At 39.8% G+C, this 26,959-nt stretch overlaps 1 protein-coding gene across 3 annotated transcripts in view; it reads left to right on the plus strand.

The window, feature by feature from the left end:
* ttc21b (tetratricopeptide repeat domain 21B) overlaps nucleotides 1-26,959 on the plus strand; it is a 100,944-nt gene that overhangs the window by 4,371 nt on the left and 69,614 nt on the right. For all 3 annotated transcript variants that reach the window (XM_048534597.2, XM_048534595.2, XM_048534594.2), the window contains exons 3-11: nucleotides 16-126; nucleotides 2,412-2,578; nucleotides 6,447-6,569; nucleotides 10,496-10,653; nucleotides 11,295-11,379; nucleotides 13,252-13,350; nucleotides 18,124-18,316; nucleotides 21,825-21,922; nucleotides 25,328-25,528. In XM_048534597.2, the coding sequence (XP_048390554.1) occupies nucleotides 16-126; nucleotides 2,412-2,578; nucleotides 6,447-6,569; nucleotides 10,496-10,653; nucleotides 11,295-11,379; nucleotides 13,252-13,350; nucleotides 18,124-18,316; nucleotides 21,825-21,922; nucleotides 25,328-25,528 (1,235 nt within the window). The remainder of the gene's footprint in view (nucleotides 1-15; nucleotides 127-2,411; nucleotides 2,579-6,446; nucleotides 6,570-10,495; nucleotides 10,654-11,294; nucleotides 11,380-13,251; nucleotides 13,351-18,123; nucleotides 18,317-21,824; nucleotides 21,923-25,327; nucleotides 25,529-26,959) is intronic.

Genomic DNA, 26,959 nt, shown 5'->3' on the forward strand with positions numbered 1-26,959 from the left:
ATTGTGCACACAAAGACCGAATTCAAGAAGCTATCCGTGAGCTCGAGACTGTTAAAGAAAAGCCGGATGTGTCTCTCTGCTCTATAATGGCTCTAATCTATGCTCATAAGAAGAGTTTAGCTCCAGGTGAGTATATGTCTCATAGAGTAAATAATAATAAATTTTGGAATAGAGACAATAAACCTAAGAGATGAAGTAAGATCCTGCATTACAAATATGTTAATTTAGATTTGATGCAATTTATGATACTGTGATGCAGTCAATTTCTTTTCCCTATCTCTGTACTTTGTAAGTTTGCACCTGTGGGGTATGACCATTTGTTTCACTGGAGATTGTAAATTCTAGGCAAAGAATTTTCCGATGGTTGCAACATTTAATTTTGCCTTGCAACAGGATGAGCATGTTGGGATATTTTAAAGGTCACACAAATCAATTCAATGGTCAGTAGACAGTCAGAGTGATAATTAGCAGCAAAGTTGAAAGTTGGGAGCTCAAGATTCCATGCAGGAAAACTGCTTTTAGTTGGCTGCATAGCAATTGGTGCTCAGGAAGCCACTCGGGAGTTTAGAAGGCAACAGGAGGCTGCTGGTTGCTAGGCAGTTAGGGCTAATAAGACCTGTCAACAATGTGGTTCTGCTCTGAGCAACTGGACAGCTGGAATTGTGTAGGCAAATAGATGCTAGACCATAGTCTTGTGATTCCAGTGGCATAATCCTATGAAGAAGGAGTGAGCAATTTGTGAGTAAATATTTAAACAATCACAATGAACAGGCAGAAAATAGCAGGGCATGGACCATGTATAGGCAGATGGAATTGGTTTAGAATAGCATCATGGTTGGCACAGACAACGTGGGCCAAAGGGCTGTTATCATCCTCTATTTGCTGTATGTCCTATGTAGTCATCAAGGTAGCCTAAGGTTTTTGATGGAAATCAGAGACTAGAGCTTTGAAAGGGAAGAACTAAATCCCTCGTGAGAGCGACAGTGCAAAATAATTTCTGTTACTATGAGTTCAATCGGAGCTGGGTTTATTGCTGAGGAATTTGTGGAATTGTCTTCTTTGTATCTGCAATTTAATATGCAGTTTGTTTGGCTACAGTTTTCCAGTTAATTCAAATATTCATATTAATTCTGGATTTACTGTCCAACCCAATTTGTTTGTAGGCAATCTATGTTTTATACTGTTTTAAACAAAACCTTACTTCTAAAAAGGGGTAACATAGTGTGAAGCTGGAGGAACACAGCAGTCCAGGCAGCATCAGAGAAGCAAGAAAGTTGATATTTCTGATCAGGTCCCTTCTTTCAGAAATGGGGAGGGGGAAGGGAGCTCAGAAATAAATAGAGGAGAAGTGGGGCTAGGGAAGGTAGGTGGGATGGTGATAGGTGAGTCCAGGTAGGGAATGATCAGTGGGATGTCTGCGGCAGGTGGGAGACATGGTGAACAGTTTGTGTCAGGTCAAGGAGGCAGAGATGAAAGGGAAAGTGGGACATGGGATGAGGCTGGGGTTGGGGAGATTTGAAAACTGTTGAAATCCATATTTAGGCCATTGGGCAGTAGAGTCCCAAGGTGGAATATGAGGTGCTGCTCCTCCGGTTTGTGGGTGGCACTATTCTGACATTGGAGGAGACCCAGGATGAACATGTCACCCCGGGAGTAGGAGGGAAGAGTTAATATGGTTCACGACCAGAAGATGCTGTTGTTTGACAAAAGCAGGGTGCAGGTGCTCTACAAAACAGCCTCTGCTTGGGGTCAATGATGTAGAGGATGCCACCTCGGGAGCAGCACATGAAATAGACCAAGTTGAAAGACGTGCAGGTGGACCCCTGTCTGATTTGGAAGGTTTGTTTTGAATGGAGGCAAGGGGGGAGGTGTAGGGGCAGGCATAGCACTTCCTGCAGTTGCAGAGAAAGGTGCCGGGGATTGTAGTGTTAGTGGTGAGTGCGGAGCAGACGAGGGAGTCACAGAGAGAGTGGTCCCTATGAAAGTCAGATAGGGGTGGGATGGGAAATATTTATTTGGTTGTGGGATTGGATTGTAGATGGTGGAAGTGGCAGAGACTGATACGTTGGATGTGGAGGTTGGTGGGGTGATATGTGAGGACAAGGGCGATTTTGTTTTTAATTTTGTTGGGGGGAGGGGTTGTGAGAACAGAAGTGCAGGAATTGCAAGAGATGCAATTGAGGGCAGTTTTGATCCTCAGAGAGGGCAATTACAATCCTTGAAATAGGAGGACATCTGGGATTTGCATCTCAAAGCTTTTGTTTGAGTATACGTACTAGCTGAAAGATGTAAAACAATATTTTCATTAAATAAAATGTGTCATGAAATAAAGGGTTATTATATCATGTAGATGAGCATTGAGTTTAGTTACAAAAATCCTGAAATTGATTTGTTTTTGCATTGATAAAAAGATCGTGATGCCATTCATGAGCTTGATAGCAAACTAAAAGAAGACCGGAAAACTGCAGGACAGGCAGCATTGTATTTTGCGGGCCTCTTCCTTTGGCATATTGGGCGTCATGATAAAGCTCGTGAATACGTTGATAGAATGATTAAGCTTTCTAATGGAGCAAAAAAGGTTAGTATACTTTCGATATATAATGCAACAGAGAAATTGATAATATTAACAAAAGGAGATTTACTTAGATGAATGTCCAGTATTGCCATTGATGTACCATGTTAAAGTATATAAAATGCCCACAAAGTATGACTGTAACAGAAGTATGTATGACAATATCTATGTTTGAAATTACCATATTGTCCTTGTGAAATTAATTATATCTGAGTACATAAAGACATCGGACAGGATTTCCTCTGTGGGCTTTACAACATTTTTAACATGTTCAAATGAGCGTCAGAAGCCTCCAATCAGTATTTATAATATTTTTCTTGAGTTGACCAAGTAATGGCCAAAGATTTGGGAAATTTCATTTTGCACCTGACAGTAATCTTTAGTGGGCCTCTTAATGAATAACAAATTCAAATTGACTAACTGCAGGACATGGTGATGGGTAAGCCTGCCACCCTGTCATCCCCCAAACTCCATGCTGCCTGTAAGTACTAGGCTGTGGTGTCATGCAGCACACTGACTGTTAGGGTGAACTTACTTATTTACCCGCTCTGTGCCCATCCCCATCTAGGTCTAAACAATTAGTTCTTAAACGAGATCAGTTCAGTATATTGACTACAATTTTCTAGATTGCTGTTCCAACGTATTTTACACAAATTTGTATGTCATAATGTTTGTTTGAGGCACCGTGAGACAACTATATATGTAAATGCTTCCTATAGCAACAATATAAATTTGTTCACATCATTTTTATATTCATCTTGCTAACACTGGAAATTAAATGCTCTTTTTATTTTAGTTTAGCCTCCCAGCACTTTTCTCCCAGCTGTTTTCTGTTCACATTCAAATTGCTATCATATATCTGAGCTCATTTTGCAAAGGAAAATGTATGTCATCCTAATTTTTAAATCTAATTTTGATTACGTTTGTAATTGAAATGTAGAAAAGCTTAGATGGTTTCAAATAATTTGAAATATATCATTTGTGTTACAGTTTATTTATACTTGGCAATAAATCTATCAACTGGTATCAAGCTTGAAAAGTTCAGAAATGTTGTGGAGTATTTATTAAGCAGTTATTTACATTAAATTAAGTCATTCAGTTTTAACAGATGTTTGATCAAACAATAAAATTTCAGTGCAAAGTATACAAAGGAACTTACCATTATAGAGTGTATATCTTTTTAAGCCAAACTTAAAAACCCTCCCAGTTATCTGATTGTTATATTTACCAGACTGAATACACCTAACCTTTGTCAATGTAATTGACTTTCAACTGCCCTTTGGGCAGCTAGAGATTGGTAATAAATGCTGGCCTGGCCAGCAATGCCCTCAGCTTGTGAATGAATAATAAAGAAAAAGAACATAAGTATTCCGCCAAATGCCACTTGTGAGCAACTATGTATATTCTAAACATGATTCATATTTTCTATCTGTGGTTAAATTTTTATGTGGTCGAATGCAGGATTAAACAGGCAGTAATAAGTATTAAAATTTCCAATTGGGTATTTTGATCCATGCATTATAAACTTGTCAACATGTTGTAAATTGTATCGGTAACGAGAATTTAGCTTTACTGAACCATTTTACGGGAGAAATTATCTGATCATTTACCTTTTTTTTTTCTTCTGTGGTTTAATGTTACTAATCACAGTTTTTCTTTTAAATCGACTAGATTTAATCCTTGTTATTTGTGGATTCACATACTTGTGAGGTTGGTCCATGATCCCTTTTTTTAAAATCTGATTGACTCATCTGGTTTTGATTGGGTAGTCCTTCGTGGTAAAGAGGAAAGTTGCATAGGATCATCATCCATGTTTGTTATCCATAGTAAGTTTGTGCTCCATTTCCAAAGATAGTCAGGAATTGGTGTCATATATCTCACTGGCGTATTGCTTGTGATGACTCAGAGCTATGCTGCAGGTCTCAACTCATATTTTATCAACTGATTCAGCTGCTTAAGTGGGAAAAAAAAACATAAAAGGAAAGTACTGCAGATACTGGAAATCTAAAACATGAACAGAAATTTCTGGAAGCACACAGAAAGTATATGTTTAGTTAGGATTGAAGGTTTAATTAACTTAAAATGATTATTGCTGGTCAGTGTACAGAGCATTTTTTCTGCCTTATTTCAATAACTGCCACTATTTGATTATTTCTGTGTAAACAGCTCTTTGAATGCTCTTTTAGATCAATGGTTTTGTAATTTGTAATTGGGGACATCAAGCTGCAATGTTAAATAAGAGTATGGAGCCACGGAACAAATTCTGCCATATCACTGGCAGTGACATCATAGGCACTGTGACTGTGTGGGTAATGAGCACACTCCCTTGCAGTAGCAGTGGCAGCAGATCTGCCTATAAAATATCAATGATTGATATTTAAATCTTTGGCTGATTTAATACATGGATCTTCCATCTACTGCAATGATTTTAAAAAGAAACAAAAATGCTACCTTACAATGACCTTGAAACTGACATAGAATAGACAAAATTCAGTCAGAACTGAAGTTAATATTTTATCAAAGGCAATGAAACCAGTCAGCCTGGACATCTGGGAGCCTTCATCAATTTGATGTGTACCATTTATGAGAATCTTCACACACCTGAAGATGACACATTGCCTACAATCTAAGTCTGGAATAGCAAAAATGTCAGATAGAATATACAAACAAATATACTACTAGTTCAAGGTCTTGTTCTTTTTTGGCAAAAGAGGACTAAAGATGCAAAGATACACAGGCTGAGAGCAAACAGAGTTGTGACAGCATTGTCTGTCTCCCTCTCTCTCTCTGTCTGTCTCTCTCTGTCTGTCTCTCTCTGTCTATGTCTGCAAGACAAAACATGCCTGGTAACACTGACTGCCAAACTGATAAGGAACATGAGAAAATGAGAGCTTAAAATATAACTGCATTATTCACTACTGATTGGCCCAATTAATCAACTAACCAAGATAATAAAATGTGAGGCTGGATGAACACAGCAGGCCAAGCAGCATCTCAGGAGCACAAAAGCTGACGTTTCGGGCCTAGACCCTTCATCAGAGAGCTCTCTGATGAAGGGTCTAGGCCCGAAACGTCAGCTTTTGTGCTCCTGAGATGCTGCTTGGCCTGCTGTGTTCATCCAGCCTCACATTTTATTATCTTGGAATCTCCAGCATCTGCAGTTCCCATTATCTCTAATCAACTAACCAGTTTTTTTCTCTCTCAGGTTAAAACATTACACCTCAAAGACATCTAAAAGGACTTTAAACCATGTAGTTTTCAATCTTCTATTGTACTGAATGTAACAATGTTGTACCTGTGTGTGAGAGAGCTCAAATGATTTCAGGAAGATCATCTGCTTAACATTGTGCCCTTATTATGTTTCTCTGTACTGTCATGTAATAAACTCACTCATTTTTAATTCCAGGAAACAATGCAAATGGTCTCATCCCACCACTGTTAAAAACTAATTAACTGCAGTTTAATTGAAGAAGGGTATGGTTTCATGTTAAAAGGAACTAGAAAAATTGTGACTAACTGAAATGCCTTAAAAGAATGAGAGCTAGATCATCTCTTCTCACCCAGTTGTAGCAACAGTAATATGCTTGCAGCTGATTTAAGTGCAGCTCTACGAGCCTGAATGTTTGCATCTCAGTCAAAAAAATGACGTACTGATTCCTGAGAAGTTCACCTTGTTTCCCCATTTAATTAGACTCTATATTGACTTAATATTTCGACCCTCACCTGATGCATGGTGACCCTCAGATTAAATTAACCACCATTAGTCTATGTGTCATGAACTAGCAATCCATTGGCTCTCTGTGACTGTGGCAACTTTACCCCTTTTATTCACGACATATATCAATATGATAATTTGTGTACTGTCATTACATAGGGCTTGATTTTGAAAGGATGGATTGAGTTAACCAGTGGGAGAGACGCATACGCTAAAAAGGCCATCAAATATTTTGATGAAGGAATCCAAGATGGAAATGATGTATTTGCTATGATGGGCAAGGTGAGTTAAGAATGTGAAAATAGTTGTAGAAGTAGGATAGATGAAATTGGACTTCAGTGATTGTACAGCATGGGTGACAGATAAGACTTCAAACAAAATTGTTTGAATATATTTTTCAATGTATGTTGCTTAACATCAGTAAGCAATTATTTGTAGAATTAATTCCTCGAGTTTTATGTTTATTCTGTTCTATCCTCCCCTGACTGCACACTAAATCTTTCTAAATTCAACAAAGGTAAAGAAAAATGCTTTTAAAATTGTATTTTTTTTTCTCTTTTGAGTGCATGCTTTCATTCGTCACTCTCAATTATGTTTGCTTGGTTACTACAGCATTGTCATTTTGCATATGCTGTTAGCTGTGAACTTGGTTATGATTTAAATCCAAAAATCTCGTTTACAGAAAGAATGAAGCCACAATATCTCATGGTTTAAAAACCAAAAGAATTTTGACGACGAATGCCAATACTTTGAGGAAATGGGTTCAGCTCCTACCATGAACACAGCAGGCCAAGCAGCATCTCAGGAGCACAAAAGCTGACGTTTCGGGCCTAGACCCTTCATCAGAGAGGGGGATGGGGGGAGGGAACTGGAATAAATAGGGAGAGAGGGGGAGGCGGACCGAAGATGGAGAGTAAAGAAGATAGGTGGAGAGAGTGTAGGTGGGGAGGTAGGGAGGGGATAGGTCAGTCCAGGGAAGACGGACAGGTCAAGGAGGTGGGATGAGGTTAGTAGGTAGCGGGGGGTGCGGCTTGGGGTGGGAGGAAGGGATGGGTGAGAGGAAGAACCGGTTAGGGAGGCAGAGACAGGTTGGACTGGTTTTAGGATGCAGTGGGTGGGGGGGAAGAGCTGGGCTGGTTGTGTGGTGCAGTGGGGGGAGGGGACGAACTGGGCTGGTTGAGGGATGCAGTAGGGGAAGGGGAGATTTTGAAACTGGTGAAGTCCACATTGATACCATATGGCTGCAGGGTTCCCAGGCGGAATATGAGTTGCTGTTCCTGCAACCTTCGGGTGGCATCATTGTGGCAGTGCAGGAGGCCCATGATGGACATGTCATCAAGAGAATGGGAGGGGGAGTGGAAATGGTTTGCGACTGGGAGGTGCAGTTGTTTTTTGCGAACTGAGCGGAGGTGTTCTGCAAAGCGGTCCCCAAGCCTCCGCTTGGTTTCCCCAATGTAGAGGAAGCCGCACCGGGTACAGTGGATGCAGTATACCACATTGGCAGATGTGCAGGTGAACCTCTGCTTGATGTGGAATGTCATCTTGGGGCCTGGGATGGGGGTGAGGGAGGAGGTGTGGGGACAAGTGTAGCATTTCCTGCGGTTGCAGGGGAAGGTGCCGGGTGTGCCGGGTGTGGTGGGGTTGGAGGGCAGTGTGGAGCGAACAAGGGAGTCACGGAGAGAGTGGTCTCTCCGGAAAGCAGACAGGGGAGGGGATGGAAAAATGTCTTGGGTGGTGGGGTCGGATTGTAAATGGCGGAAGTGTCGGAGGATAATGCGTTGTATCCGGAGGAGTTCCCTCCCCCCATCCCCCTCTCTGATGAAGGGTCTAGGCCCGAAACGTCAGCTTTTGTGCTCCTGAGATGCTGCTTGGCCTGCTGTGTTCATCCAGCCTCACATTTTATTATCTTGGAATCTCCAGCATCTGCAGTTCCCATTATCTCAGCTCCTACCATGATGGCTGATGGTATTTTAATTCAATGAATAAGTCTGGAATTCAAAGCTAGCCTCAGTAACAGTGACCTTGAAATATCTGGTTCATTAATGTCCCTTAATAAGGAGAGATACCATCCTTATCTGGTCTGTCTTACATGTGATTCCAGTACCACAGCCATGTGGTTGACTGTTAACTGCCTTATGAAATTACACAGTAGGCCAAATCCGTCTAAGGACATATAGAATGGGAAACAAATTCTGGTCTTGCTGGCAGTGGTCACATCTCATCTCATAAAACAATAAATTTAAACATCAGGTAAGCATCGAGACTCAAACCCTGAATGCAGTCCGAACTAAGATGTTGCAAAAGAATATTCCACTTAGCCAAACTATCGTTTGTAGCAATCTTCTCAAGAACACAAAATGCCCTCATAACTTTATCCTCACAAAATTTAAAGCATAGGGCAAATTTTCCTAGCTCAGTCTGAAACTGGAGATTTAATTCAAATCAGCATCTAACCTGCTAGCCATTCCCTGCTCATGTTAATAAAGCCTTAGTCTGCCCAGCTTAAAGAATTGTTCATTTGCCATATAAAACTTCAGTTCTAGTTTGAATATCTCTCTATCTTCTTTTTCCCACTTTTGCATTTGAGTTAACTATTATACAAGAGAATCCTAGCTGACTTGGTCTACACTTTCTCTTAGACAGGATTTTCTTCTTCTAATTCTCAGTGCTATGCTCATGCCTTGATTTGATTGATTGATTGTATTTTTCTTGCTGCTTGTAACTATTGCTATTAATAAAAATTTTGTAAATTGTCAAAAATCACTTAGGCATAAATGTTCTCCCTCATGAGAAACTTCAGTAGTTTACAAAGCCATTCTGCTTTCTAATAGGTCCAGTAAAATTCACCATGAAATCCGACTAGCCAAAACAATGGCAAACCCCAGTGCCTATAGCCACTCGCAGCCCCAGTTTTTTTCAGATCTTGGTCAAGATCTTATATGAAGAAAAGCAATCTGAAATTTCAGTTACATACTGGAAGAATTAAGCCTTGATAATTTTACAGTGCATACTATACAACATAATTTTAACTATGCAAAGCAAAAATTAAATACTCTTTGATAACCATGTATGTTCTAAAATCAACATTAACGTGAGTTAAACATGAATTAAAAGGCAAATTGTGATTGATTTATAATCTATAACTTATACTCTAAATACCAAATACAATTAAGACATGTTAGAAATTGACTTGGATGTGCATCCATAGGTGCTATTAATCTCTTACTTTCTTTCAAGTCCTTTCAAACTCTATTCTTGACCTCTTCTGAGATTTAACTTGAACCTCAACTGTTAGCAGTGCATGAGCAGCCCATTGGAGTGCTCTTCAGCAAAACCTCTTCAACACTGCTTACAATGGCCTTGATGCCAAATATCCATCAGTGTTACCTTCATGTAAGAAAAACTGTTGTGTAAAATCAGCTTATCGGTCTAGCTTCCATCTTCTTTGGCCTACACCCTACTAGATTCATAATTTCCCTTGGGATCAAGGTTCAGTTTCCTTTACTGTGGAGTCATGTGTACTGACATGACTATACAGTCTGATGTTGGATCTATACACTGTGCTGCAGGTGCCGTTTGAAGAGACGTGTGTGTGTGTGTGTGTGTGTGTGTGTGTGTGTGTGTGTGTGTTGCACACTCTTTGCACTTTTTGTGCCTGACTTGTTGGAGGTATTCATGACATTTGACAATCTTCAGTAATTTCTTCTCCAGATTGGGTGGTCTTGGGCAGGAGCTTCCTATGATTGAATAGGATTGTTGCATTTTTTTTCACAGAGTCGTTAGAACATCCTTTAAGCGTTTTCTCAGTTCTTCTGGTAACAACTTGCCATGGAGAAGTTGTTTTGGAAATCTTTTGCCAGGCATGGAGACAGTTTGGCCCACTCAACACAACTGATTGATAATAACCTGTGCCTCATTGGGAATGTTGCCTGAGAGAGGAGACAGATTTTGGAGGAATTATCCTGTGTGACTTTTATGTAGTTTAAATTAAAAGTTAAAAGATTTACCAATTAAATAGAAATGTATTTACAATACCAAATAATGGTAGTTATCAATGGAAGTTATCAACCAATATTATGCCATAGGATAATTTTTTTTCAGTTCTGTGATCTTGTTCTTCCCAAAATTATAACTTGGTTAAGATATTTAGTTAGTGTTTTTTCATATTTCCATTTTAGTTCCAGAATATTGTTTCTTTTTGAAAATAGGCACAATATCTTGAGATGCGTCAGAACTACTCTGGAGCTTTGGAAATGGTAAACCAGATGATAGTTCATTTTCCTGGCTTCCTGCCGGCTTTTGTAAAGAAGGTAGAACTCCAGCTAGCCCTGCAGGATTGGGACCAGACAATTGAGACCGTACACAGGTAAAGAAATCAGTATGAAATCAGTCTTATCAAATCTTAGCAGTGAGAGGATAGACCAAAATGTTGTGTTGGAGCTGCTTAAAAACACCATTTATTTACAGGAAAGGAGAAATCTCACTTTGCACTTAAGTTGAAATAAATCATCTCCAGTCAGTCTCTATGGAATAAGATTACAGTAGTTACTTCCATGTATCCATTGCAAATTTTAAAAGTTAAAAGAACATTACTGTTTTTTTAACATTAAAATCAATTAAGAATGTAAGTTTACATAATGTCCAGAACTATCAACAGATGTACATTCAAAGTTATAATTCTCTGGATTGTTGTGAATGTTGCTAATGTATTTATAATTTGATGTAGATATTTCCAACATGTTAACGGTTTTACTTCTGTAGGAAAATAGAAGATACTGGTGATAACCTAACATTTTATATATTTTTGTGATGTAGAGGGTTGAGCAATTTCAATTCTTGATTTTAAATTTGTCTTAGCATTTATATTCTGCAAAAACAATGTTCAATGATAAGTGTTCGTCAATGAGTAAATTTAATCTGTCTGGTAAAAGTTAGAGATTGAGATTCAATACATGTGAATGTACTTTATTGTGGTAATTTAAAATTTGTTCTCAAATCTTATTACAGACTCTTACAGAAGGATAGTCATAATTTTGAAGGTCTAGGGATGCTGGCCCTTCATTCTTTATGCAGAGAGGGAAATATTAAGGAGGTATGGAAAAAGCTATAATGAAGCAACAGTTAACAAATATTTATTTACCTTGTCGCAGACATTTACAGCACGCAAACAGACCATTTGGTCCAACTTGTCCATACCAACCAGATATCTTGACCCACTTGCCAGCATTTGGCCCATATCCATTTAAACCTTTCCTATTCATATACCCATCCAGATGTTGTAATTGTACCAGCATCCACCACTTCCTCTGGCAGCTCATTCTATACACACACCAATCACTGCATGAAAATGCTGTTCCTTAGATCGTTTTTAATGTTTCCCCTCTCACCTTAAACCTTTGTCTTCTAGTTTTGGACTTCCCCACCCTGGAGAAAAGACCTTGTCTATTTACACTGTCCGCGCCCTTCATGATTTTATAAACCTCTATAAGGTCACCCCTCATCCTCCGATTCTCAAGGGACAGTAGCTCCAATCTGTGTGCAACCACTCCCTATAGCTTGAACACTCCAAACCTGGCAACATGCTTGTTAATCTTTTCTGAACCCTTCCAATTTTCACAACATATTCCTGGAGCAGAGAGATCAGAAGTGCAGATGGTATTCCAAAAATGATCTAACCAATGTCCTGGACAACTGCAGTATGACTTCCCAGCTCCTATACTCAATGTACTGACCGGTAAAGGCAAGCCTACCAAATGCTTTCTTCACTATCCTATCTACCCGCAACTCCACTTTCAAGTAACTATGAACCTGCACTCCAAGGTCTTTTTGTTAAGAACACTCCCCAGGAGCTTGCCATTAAGTATATAAGTCCTGTGCTGATTTGCCTTTCCAAAATGCAGCACTTAACATTTATCAAAATTAAATTCCATCTGCCACTCCTCGGCCCATTGGCCCATCTGATAAAAATCCCATTGTACTCTGACAGAACCTTCTTCGCTGTCCACTACACCTCCAATTTTGGTGTCATCTGCAAACTTACTAACCAAACCTTCTATGTTCACATCACTTATGTACTTATAATGTCAATGCTTGTCAGATCCAACAACTGGGGGTCAGTAGTATAATCTGATAAGATTTTCCTAAATTTCTTTGTTACTCATTCAAAGTCGTTAAATCTCTCATCAGTTATTAAGACCTGTGCCTATAAAATTAAAGGCTAGTTTTGTAAAATGTTCTCTGTATTGTAATCAAATCATCTGACTTGATTTTTGAATAAAATGCATAGAGATCGTTTTTAGCATTTTTAAGTGGAAGATGTACTCTATGTTTTGCCGGGATTGAGCATCCTCCAATCAAATCTGAAATTTCATTGATTGTTTGTGATATTTCCAGTAAGGGCCTATGAATGAACCAATGAAAACTTAGAACCTTTCACGAGGAGACAGTGGTGTAGTGGTAGTGCCATTACACTGGTAATCTTGTGTCCCAGCCTGATGTTATGCCGACCCAAATTTGAATCTCACCAAGGCGGATGGTGCAATTTGCTTTCACGAAAAATGAAGTTGAAAGCCAGCCTAATAGCAATGATGCAACCATTTTTGATTTTCTATCAAATTGCGAAAAGCTCCCTGGTTCACTCATGTCTTTTTTTTAGGGAGGAAGAAAAATGCTAACATTACTTGATGTGGCTTACACATTATTCCAGCAATACGCTTGACTCTTAACTGGCCCCTAAAATGACCAAGTAAGCCACTGGGTTCAAAGCAATTAGGGATAGACAATTGATGGCTGCTAGAGCGATGGTCGCATCCCATGAATGAATTATTTGAGTATGAGGAGAGCAAAAATTGAAACAGCAAATTTATTTAAGTTTCACAACTAGTAAAACACAAAAAGATCTATTAAAGTGTACCATTCAAAGTGTGTGAACTGGAATTCATGTTATTCATTGACGTCTTTCCAGGCTGGCTCTAGACTTGGTGATCTAATCAGTATATTGGACCGTTTTGAACCACATAATCCTGATCTTTTTTATAAAATGGCATTGGCCTTCAGTAGGATGGTAAGTTTTTGTCAATATTTCAAAATAAAAATGTTTTTGTGATAGCTTAGGCAATTTGATTCAATTAGTAACTAAAATATAAGAGCCATGTTTGATCTCATTCTATCCTGAGTTAGTTAATTGCTGACAAAGTAGAAATAATAACAACTCCTTTCTGGAGACTTAGAATAGAGACTAGGCCATTGGGCAAAGTTTTCACTTTTATTTGATAATTTGCAAACTCTCTCCTGGAAAGATGTATGAAGATTGAGTATCAAAGACTTCAGGATTCATGAAAATTTGCTTAATATTAGTTAGTTTAATAATGCCGTTGGTACCCAGTTATGACTGTTGTTTCCTTCAGGATAGCTACTAGATCAACCCACATTCCAATAAGCAGCCAATGTTGTGGGCAGTGGGGGGATGTGTCTTTTTTTTAAAGAAAAGACTAGGATTTAGTTTTTTTCTAGAAAAACGAGTTCACCTTTTAATATTTCTAATATGTTAAGTTTGGGCTGTCATTAAGCATTAAGGATTAAGGATTTTGTAACAGGATACTTTTAACTAATTTACTGGAGTTCTTTGAGAAAGTAACAGCAAGGTGGATATAGGGGAACAGGTGGATTTGGTGTACTTGAATTTCCAAAGGGCATTTGATAAGGAGCCACATCTAACGATAAGCCTCAAGTTGACACAAAAATAGGTGATAACGCAAGTAATGAGAATGAGATGAGAAGTCTGCAGAGTGATATAGACAATCTAAGTTTGTCGTTAGCAGATGGAAAATAATGAGAAAACATTACCACATACACATTGGCAGCAAGACTAGAGTAGATATAAATATTATCTACACATAGAAAGCTGCACCACAGCGTGGGTGTCCTCATGCCAAAATCACAAAACTATTAGCTTCCACGTTCAGCAAATAATAGGGAAAGCAAAACAGAATGTTGGCCTTTATTTAAAAAGGAATGGAGTATGAAAATAGGAAAGTCTTACTAAAACTATCCAAGGCACTAGTCAGACTGAATCTAGAATCCTGTGAACAGTTTTGGTCCCCTTATTTGAGGAAAGATGTACTGGCTCTGGAAGCAGTGCAGAAAAATTTCACAAGGTTGATCCGTAGATTTTCTTATGTGGAGGAAATGAATAGATTGAGTCTGTACTCATTTTAAAAAAAAAAGTCACCATAACTACTGGACAATAGAGCTGCTGTCTCATGAGAGAGAGAGAAAATTGATACTTGTTTAACCTGAGGGTCACCACATCTCAGGCAAGGGGGATATTGAAAAGGAGGGCCATTCATCGTAACCTCAGCTGGTACAGGAATTGGACACATGCTGTTGCCATCACTCTGTGGTGCAAACCAGCCATCCAGCCAACTGAGCTAATTGAGCCACCCTGTCCTCATTAGAGTTTGGATGAATGAGAGGCGACCTTATTGAAACATGAAATTCTTAAGAAACCCAAAAAAGTAGATACTGAAAGATTTTTTTCCCTTGTGGAACATCTGACCAGAGGGCATAATCTCAGAGTAAGCAGTCAATCAATTAAGACAGAGATGAGGAATTTTATTCTCTTAGTAGTGAAGCTGTAGAATTCTTTACTACAAAGGGCTTTTGAGGCTGGGTCATTAAGTGTAATCAAATTTGAAATAGATTTTTAATCTGTAAGGGATTCAAGGGTTATGGCAAAGGCAGGAAAGTGGTTTTGAGAATTTTTGGGTCTCAGCCATACTTTCAGTGAATGGAGAGCAGAACTGATGGCTCAGATGACCTGCCTCTGTCTTTGCATCATATGATCTTGGTGTGGTAGGTAACTCATAGCTAAAGGACTGATTAGCTAAAAATGAGCAGTGACTAGTGATAGAGATAGTAGGAACTGCTGGTGTTGGAGAATCTAAGATAACAAGGTGTCGAGCTGGATGAACACAGCAGGCCAAGCAGCATCAGCGGAACAGGAAAGCTGAAGTTTCAGGTCTAGACCCTTTTTCTCAGAGACTGGTGTTAATTGGGTGTATTGGTTTGGTAAGCTGTAATTATTAATGTGCCACAGGGATCAGTGCTGGACCTTCAAATATTTACAATACACAATAAAAAGACTTTTAAGTGACCAAATATATGGCTGAATTTGTCAATGACATTAAGATAAGTAGAAACTAAATTGCTAAGAGGAGGTAAGCAGCTTATAAAGATTCAGTGAGGAGTAAAGCTTTGACAGATGGAGCATAATGTAAAAAATGTGAACGTGTCAACTATTGGCAAGAAGAAGAGAAAAATGGTAGAGCATTGCATTGAAATGGAGAGAGATAGCAGAACCTTTACAGGTACAGAGTGGTATTGTAATTTCACCTTTTTTAAATGGACATCTTCTGATTTGTAAATATTGATTGCAAGTTTTTGATTCTCCTATGAAAGAAAACAGCCTCTCCAGTTCTAACCCCAATAAAAAGTAGTAGAATGTCCAAGCCTGATAGTGTGGGTGCTTTGGAAAATTTGAAGGAAGAATTTCAGCTCCTTTTGGCCCACATGGAGCGCTCTTAGGTAGATGTCTTCATCTCAAAGTTATTCTCAATTTACTACATCTGTTTGAGTTTCTGTGCTTCAGGAAATCTATCAGCCACTGTTAAATCTTCAAAGTTTAACCTGAGACTTGAGCCACATCAGCATAAGAACATAAGGATTAGGAGCAGTATTAGGCCCTTCGAACCTGCTCTGCAATTCTTTAAGATCATGGCTGATCTTTTCGTGGACTCAGATCCACTTACCTGCACTCTCACCGTATCCCTTAATTCTTTTATTGTTCAAAAAAAGTCTACCTTAGCTTTAAAAATGTTAAATGAAGTAGCGTTCACAGGGCAAGGAATTCCAGAGAATAACAACCCTCAGGGTGAAGAAGTTCCTTCTCAATTCAGTCCTAAATCTGCTCCCTCTATTCTTGAGGCTATGCCCTGTTGTCCTAGCTTCACCTGCCAGTGGAAACATCCTGTCTACTTCTATCTCATCTATTCCCTTCATAGTTTTATGCTTCAATAAGATTCCCACCTCAATCTAAATTTTAAAATGCTGGTCACCTGTTGAAAGTGACTGCCACCTGAGTAAAACCTAGAACCCAACTTTTATCAGTAACTTAATAGAAGTCGGTAACATGAGCTTTCACTGTTACATAGAAAGTCAGAAGTGCCATAAGTTACCTATATGAGAAATACTCAACTGGTCCTGTAGCATCTAGAAAGAGAGGGAAAGGGTTAACATCTCAGATCGACAAAACTTCTTTCTTCTCTGGCATCAACTTACTATCTCAAAACCTTTTTGGTCCGCACTTCCATTTCATCCAATGTCTTATTGAGCTTGTGGGGGTGGGGGAGAAAGAAAGTATTCTCATTTCTTTCAGTTGTGAAGGAACGTGAACTTATGATTGTAAAATGTACTCTGTACCTGTAAAGGTTCTGCTATCTCTCTCCATTTCAATGCAATGCAATGCTCTACCATTTTTCTCTTCTTCTTGCCAATAGTTGACACGTTCACATTTTTTACATTATGACATGCTTCCAAATCCTCCTCCCCTTCACTTTCCATTCATTCTTCCAATCACATCCTTGCTGCTTTTCCATAATTCCCTCTGACGCTGTCCTCAGTTCTCAGTTTTGTTCCCTTTACACTGTGCTTAAATATGTCTAGAGTTAAGAACAATACTGAACACTCCTTCATATGCTTCATATCAACACCCACTTTGCAGCCAGGAGTCTTCACATACAGAGAAGGCCTGTTCCTCCTGTTTTCAGGATTCACCTTCCACCTGGATCTCTTCGTCTAACCTTTTATCCTATCTCAATCTTTTCATTGAATGCTGCTTTCTTACCTCTGTCTGTATAGATTCTACATCATTCAATCCGTGATTTCTAGCTATCTTACTTCTATTATCTTGCTTACTCTAATCGACAAAGTTACTGCACCAGCCTTCCCATTTCTCTTCCTGCTCAACCTTCTGAAAATCACATACATTTCAAAAATTTAGTTCTCAACTTTGATCTCCTTGTAACATTGTCTCCCTAATGGCTATAAGATCATATCCATTAACCCCTATTTGTGCCAGTTCACTTGTTTTGTTCTGAATACTATGTGCATTTGAGTAGTGACTAATTTAATTCTTTTTTAACCATGTATGCCCCTATGACTCTATTTACTGCTGTTTTCTTTTGTTTGTACACTTTGTCCCTTCCTACCCTACTGTGGATACTGTTATCAAATTAGTTGCTTTGCAATGCACTCATATCCTTTTGCTTTGTAAATCTGGATGTTCTCCCCACTTCTCCCAAGCTTTTTCTGATCTACTTAGACAGAATCCCGCTTTATGTCCTTAATTATTCGATTCACCTGGACACTGATTCCATCATGGTTCAAATGAAGCCAACTTGAACAGCTGTTTTCTACTCTAATCCACATGGTGCCAGTGTCCTATGAACTAAAATCCATTTGTCCCATGCTTTCTTTAAGCTACATATTTAATTCCATTACTTTATTTACGCTGAAGTGGTTTCTCTGTTGCTCAAGTAGATCTTTGCAACTCTGAATATTCAGAGAATTTCCATCACTTGTACATTCCAGGGCAAGTCCTAATCTAGCATTTGCACTTCCATCAGACTTATAGTGGTGGCAGGAGTGTGCTAGAAAGGCTGAGGAAGTTGTCAAAGTGACATAGATGTTTATCTTAGAAGATTAGAAATTTCAGCTCTAAAATAATTGCATTATAACTTATTCAGTCCTGTACTTGACCACCCATGTTATTAAATAGTGTGGACGGAACCAGATTGTCCTTCAGCAAACCTATACCTTGGTTGAAAGAGCATTCAACATATCATCACGTAATGCAGACATTGCAAATGAACTTGGCTATCAGATGGTGTTACAAGGAAAAATAAAAGAAGCTGTGAGATGGTACAAAACTGCGATGTCGCTGGATGAATCAAGTGTTCCTGCGTTAACTGGTAAGACTTTTTAAAAATTTATATTTCTTTATGTCCAAGGACAACGATTTTTAAGAGCCTTGGTTCATTTGATGTAATGATGGCTATACAGCTTGTTTCTGTCAGACTCTAAGGGAAGATTTTAAAATCAATATTTTCTGAAGTGGGGGCTACAAATTTACGTTATTGTCCCTATCCAGGATACAGGCCCAAGTTTTGAACTTACTTGCAGGTAGTTTGCAGTGAGTGAGATTTTTAAAAAAAATATTGTCTAAGTTTGTTTCAACTGCCAGTGCCATCTATTGCAATACATTTTGAAACCAATAACAGAAGGGTAATTGAATTTCCAGTGACTTTTGGAAAGGATTACATGACATGATTTCAAGTTTTTTTGGAGCCAAATCTCTGGCCTCATTTAAGTCCTCAGGCATTTAGTCACTTCAATCTGCACACAAACGCCCAATGAAATACTGTTTGGTGAACATTAGAACAGCTGCTACCTCTCTAGTCTGTCTTAAAGATTCTTGTAAGCTGACCTCTTTCTGTGATTTTCGGTTCTGAGGAAGGATCACCGGACCGGAAACGTTAAGTCCATTTTTCTTTTTCTTCACAGATGCTGCCAGACTTGCTGAGGCTTTCCAGCAACTTTGTTGTTGTTCCTCATTTACAGCATCAGCAGTACTTTCGGTTTTCTCTCTCTGTGATGGTCAGCGATGTTTAAGAAATATCTGTACATCAACACCTCACTGCTGAAGTCTTCAAGTCCATCTCCATAGCAATATGTACCAAATGGGCCTTGTATGTGGGTAGAAATGCTACTGACATATGTTCTAGACAACCCCTCCCTATCCTCCCACATCCTCCAACTCTCTAACTGCCAACTCCATTCTGTCTTGGAATTAAATAGTTTAAAATATAACTTCACAAAATTTGGCATTCCAAACACCACCTCATTTAACTTGGAGAATGAAGTCCAGGTTTTCAGGGAAATGAGAACCTCAGAATTTAAAAACCACTTACACTGGCGTGATCCTTATCCGTCCAAAACACCCAAAGCCCTTCGGAGATAATGGGAACTGCAGATGCTGGAGAATTCCAAGATAATAAAATGTGAGGCTGGATGAACACAGCAGGCCAAGCAGCATCTCAGGAGCACAAAAGCTGACGTTTCGGGCCTAGACCCTTCATCAGAGAGGGGGATCGGGAGAGGGAACTGGAATAAACAGGGAGAGAGGGGGAGGCGGACCGAAGATGGAGAGTAAAGAAGATAGGTGGAGAGAGTATAGGTGGGGAGGTAGGGAGGGGATAGGTCAGCCCAGGGAAGACGGACAGGTCAAGGAGGTGGGATGAGGTTAGTAGGTAGCTGGGGGTGCGGCTTGGGGTGGGAGGAAGGGATGGGTGAGAGGAAGAACCGGTTAGGGAGGCAGAGACAGGTTGGACTGGTTTTGGGATGCAGTGGGTGGGGGGAAGAGCTGGGCTGGTTGTGTGGTGCAGTGGAGGGAGGGGACGAACTAGGCTGGTTTAGGGATGCAGTAGGGGAAGGGGAGCTTTTGAAACTGGTGAAGTCCACATTGATACCATTAGGCTGCAGGGTTCCCAGGCGGAATATGAGTTGCTGTTCCTGCAACCTTCGGGTGGCATCATTGTGGCAGTGCAGGAGGCCCATGATGGACATGTCATCTAGAGAATGGGAGGGGGAGTGGAAATGGTTTGCGACTGGGAGGTGCAGTTGTTTGTTGCGAACTGAGCGGAGGTGTTCCGCAAAGCGGTCTCCAAGCCTCCGCTTGGTTTCCCCAATGTAGAGGAAGCCGCACCGGGTACAGTGGATGCAGTATACCACATTGGCAGATGTGCAGGTGAACCTCTGCTTAATGTGGAATGTCATCTTGGGGCCTGGGATAGGGGTGAGGGAGGAGGTGTGGGGACAAGTGTAGCATTTCCTGCGGTTGCAGGGGAAGGTGCCGGGTGTGGTGGGGTTGGAGGGCAGTGTGGAGCGAACAAGGGAGTCACGGAGAGAGTGGTCTCTCCGGAAAGCAGACAGGGGTGGGGATGGAAAAATGTCTTGGGTGGTGGGGTTGGATTGTAATTGGCAGAAGTGTCGGAGGATGATGCGTTGTATCCGGAGGTTGGTAGGGTGGTGTGTGAGAACGAGGGGGATCCTCTTTGGGCGGCTGTGGCGGGGGCGGGGTGTGAGGGATGTGTTGCGGGAAATACGGGAGACGCGGTCAAGGGCGTTCTCGATCACTGTGGGGGGAAAGTTGCGGTCCTTAAAGAACTTGGACATCTGGGATGTGCGGGAGTGGAATGTCTTATCGTGGGAGCAGATGCGGCGGAGGCGGAGGAATTGGGAATAGGGGATGGAATTTTTGCAGGAGGGTGGGTGAGAGGAGGTGTATTCTAGGTAGCTGTGGGAGTCGGTGGGCTTGAAATGGACATCAGTTACAAGCTGGTTGCCTGAGATGGAGACTGAAAGGTCCAGGAAGGTGAGGGATGTGCTGGAGATGGCCCAGGTGAACTGAAGGTTGGGTTGGATGGTGTTGGTGAAGTGGATGAACTGTTCGAGCTCCTCTGGGGAGCAAGAGGCGGCGCCGATACAGTCATCAATGTACCGGAGGAAGAGGTGGGGTTTGGGGCCTGTGTAGGTGCGGAAGAGGGACTGTTCCACGTAACCTACAAAGAGGCAGGCATAGCTGGGGCCCATGCGGGTTCCCATGGCCACCCCCTTAGTCTGTAGGAAGTGGGAGGAGTCAAAAGAGAAGTTGCTGAGGGTGAGGACGAGTTCAGCTAGGCGGATGAGAGTGTCGGTGGAGGGGGACTGGTCGGGCCTGCGGGACAGGAAGAAGCGGAGGGCCTTGAGGCCATCTGCATGCGGAATGCGTGTGTATAGGGACTGGACGTCCATGGTGAATATGAGGTGTTGGGGGCCAGGGAATTGGAAGTCCTGGAGGAGGTGGAGGGCGTGAGTGGTGTCACGGACGTAGGTGGGGAGTTCCTGGACCAAAGGGGAGAAATTGGACTGACCTATCCCTGGACTGACTATCCCCTCCCTACCCTCCCCACCTATACTCTCTCCACCTATCTTCTTTACTCTCCATCTTCGGTCCGCCTCCCCCTCTCTCCCTATTTATTCCAGTTCCCTCTCCCCATCCCCCTCTCTGATGAAGGGTCTGGGCCCGAAACGTCAGCTTTTGTGCTCCTGAGATGCTGCTTGGCCTGCTGTGTTCATCCAGCCTCACATTTTATTACCCAAAGCCCTTCAACTGGTTTATTCTTATCCTTCATATTACCAGCCATCTCAAGTTTTCTGTTTTCATCTTTTAAGTTCTCCTTGGTGTTTTGTTTGAATATTTCCTGTTGTTTTATTACATTCTGTATTTAGAGAATGGTAATTCTGGTTCTTGGATTAGCGTAGATCTGTTGAGAACCTTGTAGTTGATTACCTAAAAGTCCTGTATCCAGTATATATAAAATTATATGGAAGTACTTTTAGCGGGTGATAAATTAATTTTGAATATCTTTGTAATTCAAGGTATTATAAGATGCCAACTAATTGAGGGACAACTAGAAGATGCAGAACAACAGTTGGAGTTTCTTAATGAAATTCAGCAATCTATTGGAAAATCTGCGGTATCTCATCTTTGTTCTTAAAGTTTTGATTTCAGTTGTACTTAATGGCTATACAATAGTCAACCATATTCACATACAATGTTCTTGCCAGTCTTCCTGTCGGCACTTTAGCATCAACAAGGCCAGCATTTATTGTCCATGCCTAATTGCCTGGAGAGAAGTTTAAGAATCAAACACTTTGCTGAGAGTCTGGAATGACATGTAGGCATAGCTAGATAAGGATGGCAGATAACCTTCCCTTCTGAACATTACTGAACTAGATGAGTTTTTAACAACAATTGGCAGTGTTTACATAGCCGCCATTAGGCCTCCTCCTTGTTTCAAGTGTTTTATTGAACTCAAATTTCACTATCTTCCATGGTGGAATGTGAACTTATGTTTCCAGAACATTGGTCTGGAATTCTGGATTGCTCGTCCAATGACATTAACATTGTGCCACTGACTTCCCAGATTAATACCAGATATAAATAGATGATTAAATACATTTTTTCATATCATTTTTCCATATAAATATTTAGGGATTTCATGGGATCAAAACATTCAAGATTGTTAAGCTATGGCTGTAGAAGTTGCAGATCTGTGGATCTCTCAAATTCTGACCAGCTAATTTAGCAATAAGGTGGACATGCAACCAGTTCTCCAGCCAGATGTCCTGACCTCATCCAATTGCCTCTGCTTTGTTAGGGTAACCATATTACTACAGCTTACCAGCAGGTGCCTCTATTGCAGCATGTCAGTAAAATAGTGAATTCAAATCTCTCGTGCTGTAGGAATCGTGTGGTTGATGACAGAAATTCCTGAAATCTAGGTTTTTTGATTTAATTGCAAATACAGATAAAAATTAATTGTGGCAATTTCCACCATGGATCTATTCTTGTTCCCTTTTGCTTTAGTTGTGTCTGTTAAAAAAATTCTGTGAAGTTTTATTGCAATCAGGTTCTAAAAAGAGCAAGTTGTACAATTCTCTATGCAGCTGGTAGCTGAAGCAAATATCATAACATCATACAACAAGTCTCACAATTTCTCTATTTGCTGGAAAATTGCATTTTATACAGCACACTATTAATGTGCCAAAAATCCAAAAGTGATATTGAAAAATGATAATGATAAGCAAATCTTTGGAGAGATAACCAAAGACATCATTTAAGAGACGATATTTTTGTAAATTTTTGAGGGTGAGGATTGCTTGAGGTCAAGGTAGATGAAGACTGTGTTATACAAGAAACCAGCAAAAGTACTGGTAAATGAAAGGCTTATATTCCAAGGAACAGTGTCTTGGACAAATTGAAAGTGGCCTTTGTGAACAGACCTGAATAGTGACAAGTAAAATGCATTAGTGGTGGTGAGGCTGGAAGAATTACAAAGGCTTTATTCCATATTTCAATGTTAATAAAAGAATGCAAATCATTTTGAAACTCATCAATATTTTGACATTAAATTTAGAATAGTTGATTGCAAAAGAGGTAGTAGTGATATAAATTAGAACTTTAACTCTACAAGCAATAACATGGACAATTGAAATGTCAATCACTTCAGGGACATTGAAAATGTTCACTGAGGAAGAACTTGTATTTATTTGTATATTGCTTTGTCATATTTTTGATAAAAGTCTCATGCCTTATAAAATGTGCAGTTGTTGATGAGTCACTGTGTTACACAATGAAATTATTTAAGTTTACACTAAATAAACATTTGAAATACATCTCCACTAACGAATATCGGGTACTTGGTTAGAAAGCAGCTGCTCCCTTTATTGAAGGCTCAAGAACAAGAGGGCACACTATTTTAAAGTGAAAGGAAGAAATTTTAGAGGGGAATTGAGGAAAAATCTTTCCACTCCGAGTGAGAGGAGTCTGTAATGCACTGCCTGGGAGTGTAGTTGAGGCTGGTAACTTCACAATCTTTAAACAGTACTTGGATGAGCCCTTGAAATGTCATAGTCAAGGCTATAGGCATCATGCGGAAAAGTCGGGCTGGTGTAGGTAGCGATGTATTTTGGCAATACAGACTTGATGGGCAAAAGGCCCTCTTTTTCACTGTATTGTTCTAAGTACTTGAAAAATAATGAAATACAAACTATTGTTGACTGTAAAGTATGTAGCTGCTGAAAAATCCTTTTTGTATGCAAATAAAACAATTTTCTAAACTAAGCTATTTCTTTTGAGAAGCAGAGGCTAGTGAATGGCTTTCGGGAGGTTGTCCCCTTCTTGATGTGAGATCCCTAAATTAGGTACTGAATGCTTTTGAAAGAGGGACCTAACCCTGGAAGCCTAGAAGCATACACTGTAGGTTTTTCTTGTCATGTTCCCCTCATGACAACTCCAACCATGAACATAATTGGGATGGAGACAAGGAGGCAGTGGGATACTCATGTCCATCCTCCTGCCTAATTAAATGTCCTTCTACCACAAGATTCCCCTGAAAGACTTGCATAATTAGGGATCTATGGTGGATCAGAACACCTAAAGCAATGTACTTTTGAAGTGCAGTCTCTTCTGTAATGTAGGAAATGCAAATTTATAACAACCATCTCCCCATATGCAGCAACGTGATAATGATCAGGTAATAAAAATTGGTATACTGATTAAACAATAAATATAAGTCTGGGCACCCACTCTTTGAAATAATGCAATGATGTCATTTACATCTGCCTAAAAAGGCAGATGGGACTTCAATTAACCATCTCAACAAAAAGATAGTACCTCCTCAATTTCAGTTGCAATACATGCCATTGTTTATACTTGCAGAGTAGTGAATCAGTTATCAATTATTATTTGATTACCAATTCACATTCCCTGCAGTCCAGGGAGCTGTGACAGCTCTGCTTTCTGGGATGTGGGAAATTTAAAACTTTAAATATGCTGGTTTAACTGTAAGTACTGACAGCAAGATGACCTGTAACAACGATCTTGACTGACATAAACTCAGTCACCTCAGATGTAAGGACTGTTACAACCTCGTTGTTATGATTAGGAGAGTGATTAGTTTCTGTGCATCTATGAATCATTGCCTAATCTGTTTGATAATATTACTCAAAACTGGAAAACAATTGTGGTTTAAAATTATTACTTCCACTGCTCCAGAGGTGTGTAATAATGTTTCTGAACAGATTGAGTTAGAAATATCTGTCCTTCCTTTAAGCGACTCATGACGTGCAGTGGTAATTCCCTAGCTTTGGACCCGAAAGCCTGGCTTCAAGCCCCATCTGGTCCAAAGATGTGTCATAATCTGTCTGAAGAGATTGATTGAAAGTATCCTCTAACTTTCCTTAGGTAAAGATGCCTTTATGATTCACTATTTGCATCTGAAACATAAGCATTATTAATCAAAAAATCCTGTGTATAAAAAGAAATGTCTGCTCAGATAGGAAAGGGAAGTCCAATCACATGCATCTTTATTTTCCAGGAACTGTCATTCCTACGTGCAGTTTTGGCTGTGAAGAAACAAAAGGGGCAGGATGAAGTCATTCATTTCCTAAATGATGCTATTAACATTCATTTCTCTACATTGCAAGGCCTGCCTCTGGGAGTTCACTACTACGAAAAGTTAAATCCTGACTTTCTATTGGAAATTATTCGTGAATATCTTGTCTTCTGTCCCACACAGGTAAAAATTCAATGTTAGATTAACATTTATTGAAATAGATTCAGAAACCTAAGAGATGCCTATATTGTGAATCTGTTTTGGATCCAAAACTTGAAAGGAGTAAGATAGAGCAATTTTTTTAAACTGATCCTGTTGTATAATTTTAAGTCAAATAACTGGTAAGATGAATGAAATTTTAAAAGAGACAGCAACTTTTGGAATGTGTGCAATTGAAATAGATGGAGCCAAATGTTGCTGTCAGTAATTCTGTATTTCTCTATCATGGGAGCTGTTGGAGTCCCTCAGATTGAAATCAAGTAGAATCAATGAATAGAGTTGTACTAACAGTTTTATTGTAGGAATGCTTAGGGGGAAAGGACTACATGCACCTTTTTATGAATAAGAAGCAACTGGGTTTTTAACAAATTTTTGTATTTTTGAACTTTTTAATTTTGTTTTTTTGCATGCCTCATTCATGTACTGGTCTCAGTAAAATTTTGATAGCCGTGAAGAATATTGATACATTTTACTTCTGGTTTGCTGTATGTGAGTCTGTTTCGGTGTAATTGCCTGCTTATCCTGCTTAATGACATGGATGTTCTTGGACCTCACGGATGCTCAGATTTTACCAGGGCTGACATTCAAACTAACATTCAAAAAGGGGAAATCCATGCTGCAGAGATTGATAAATGGCTTTGTTTAAGGTCAGGACTGAGCACCATCACTTCGCTGCAAACCACAAAATCCAGATCGCAATATGTTTTATACTCTGGAAAGTAACAGTTACCGAAACATAATTTTGAAATAAGTATTTTTAATTGTTTGAAGTTGACAAGAAACTAATAGAAATGTTTTATTTTCCAAATCAACCTGTTCAGAGTTGTTACGATGCACCTCTGAAGCGAGCAATTAACATAGGCTTCCTGGCCCAGCAGTAGTGACACCACCACTGTGCCACATTATCTCTCAATTAAGAACAAGATAGATGCAACTTCAGTTAAATGTATCAAAAAAAATGGTGGCATCTACTTAAATTAAGTTACAATATATGCCATAGTTTGTATTTGCAGTTTGGTGAATCAGTAATGGTGATTGAAAACTGGAATTATTTTAATTGTTGCCAATGAATTGAGATGCTTTCTGTTGCTCTTCTCTGAGAGACAATGATATATACATAGACAGAGATACAGTGGAGACACTTAGAGCACCATAAAACTCAATTGATTTATAAAGTAGTCAAACAAATAACACACACTTTCAACAACAAAAGGTATTTCAATCTCTGTCTTTCACTACCCTGGGTTCTATAACTAACTCCAAACATTAGTACCTGGGAGGGTCAGCAGCCAGCCAACTGAAAGTCTTTGTGACGTCTTCAACATTCCTCCTGACATAGGGTACCCCCCGCAGAGTGATTCTTTGAGTTCTGCTGAAGAAAGTATTCTTCTCATG

This window comes from Stegostoma tigrinum, chromosome 7 (assembly GCF_030684315.1).
Source record: "Stegostoma tigrinum isolate sSteTig4 chromosome 7, sSteTig4.hap1, whole genome shotgun sequence".
NCBI lineage: Eukaryota > Metazoa > Chordata > Chondrichthyes > Orectolobiformes > Stegostomatidae > Stegostoma > Stegostoma tigrinum.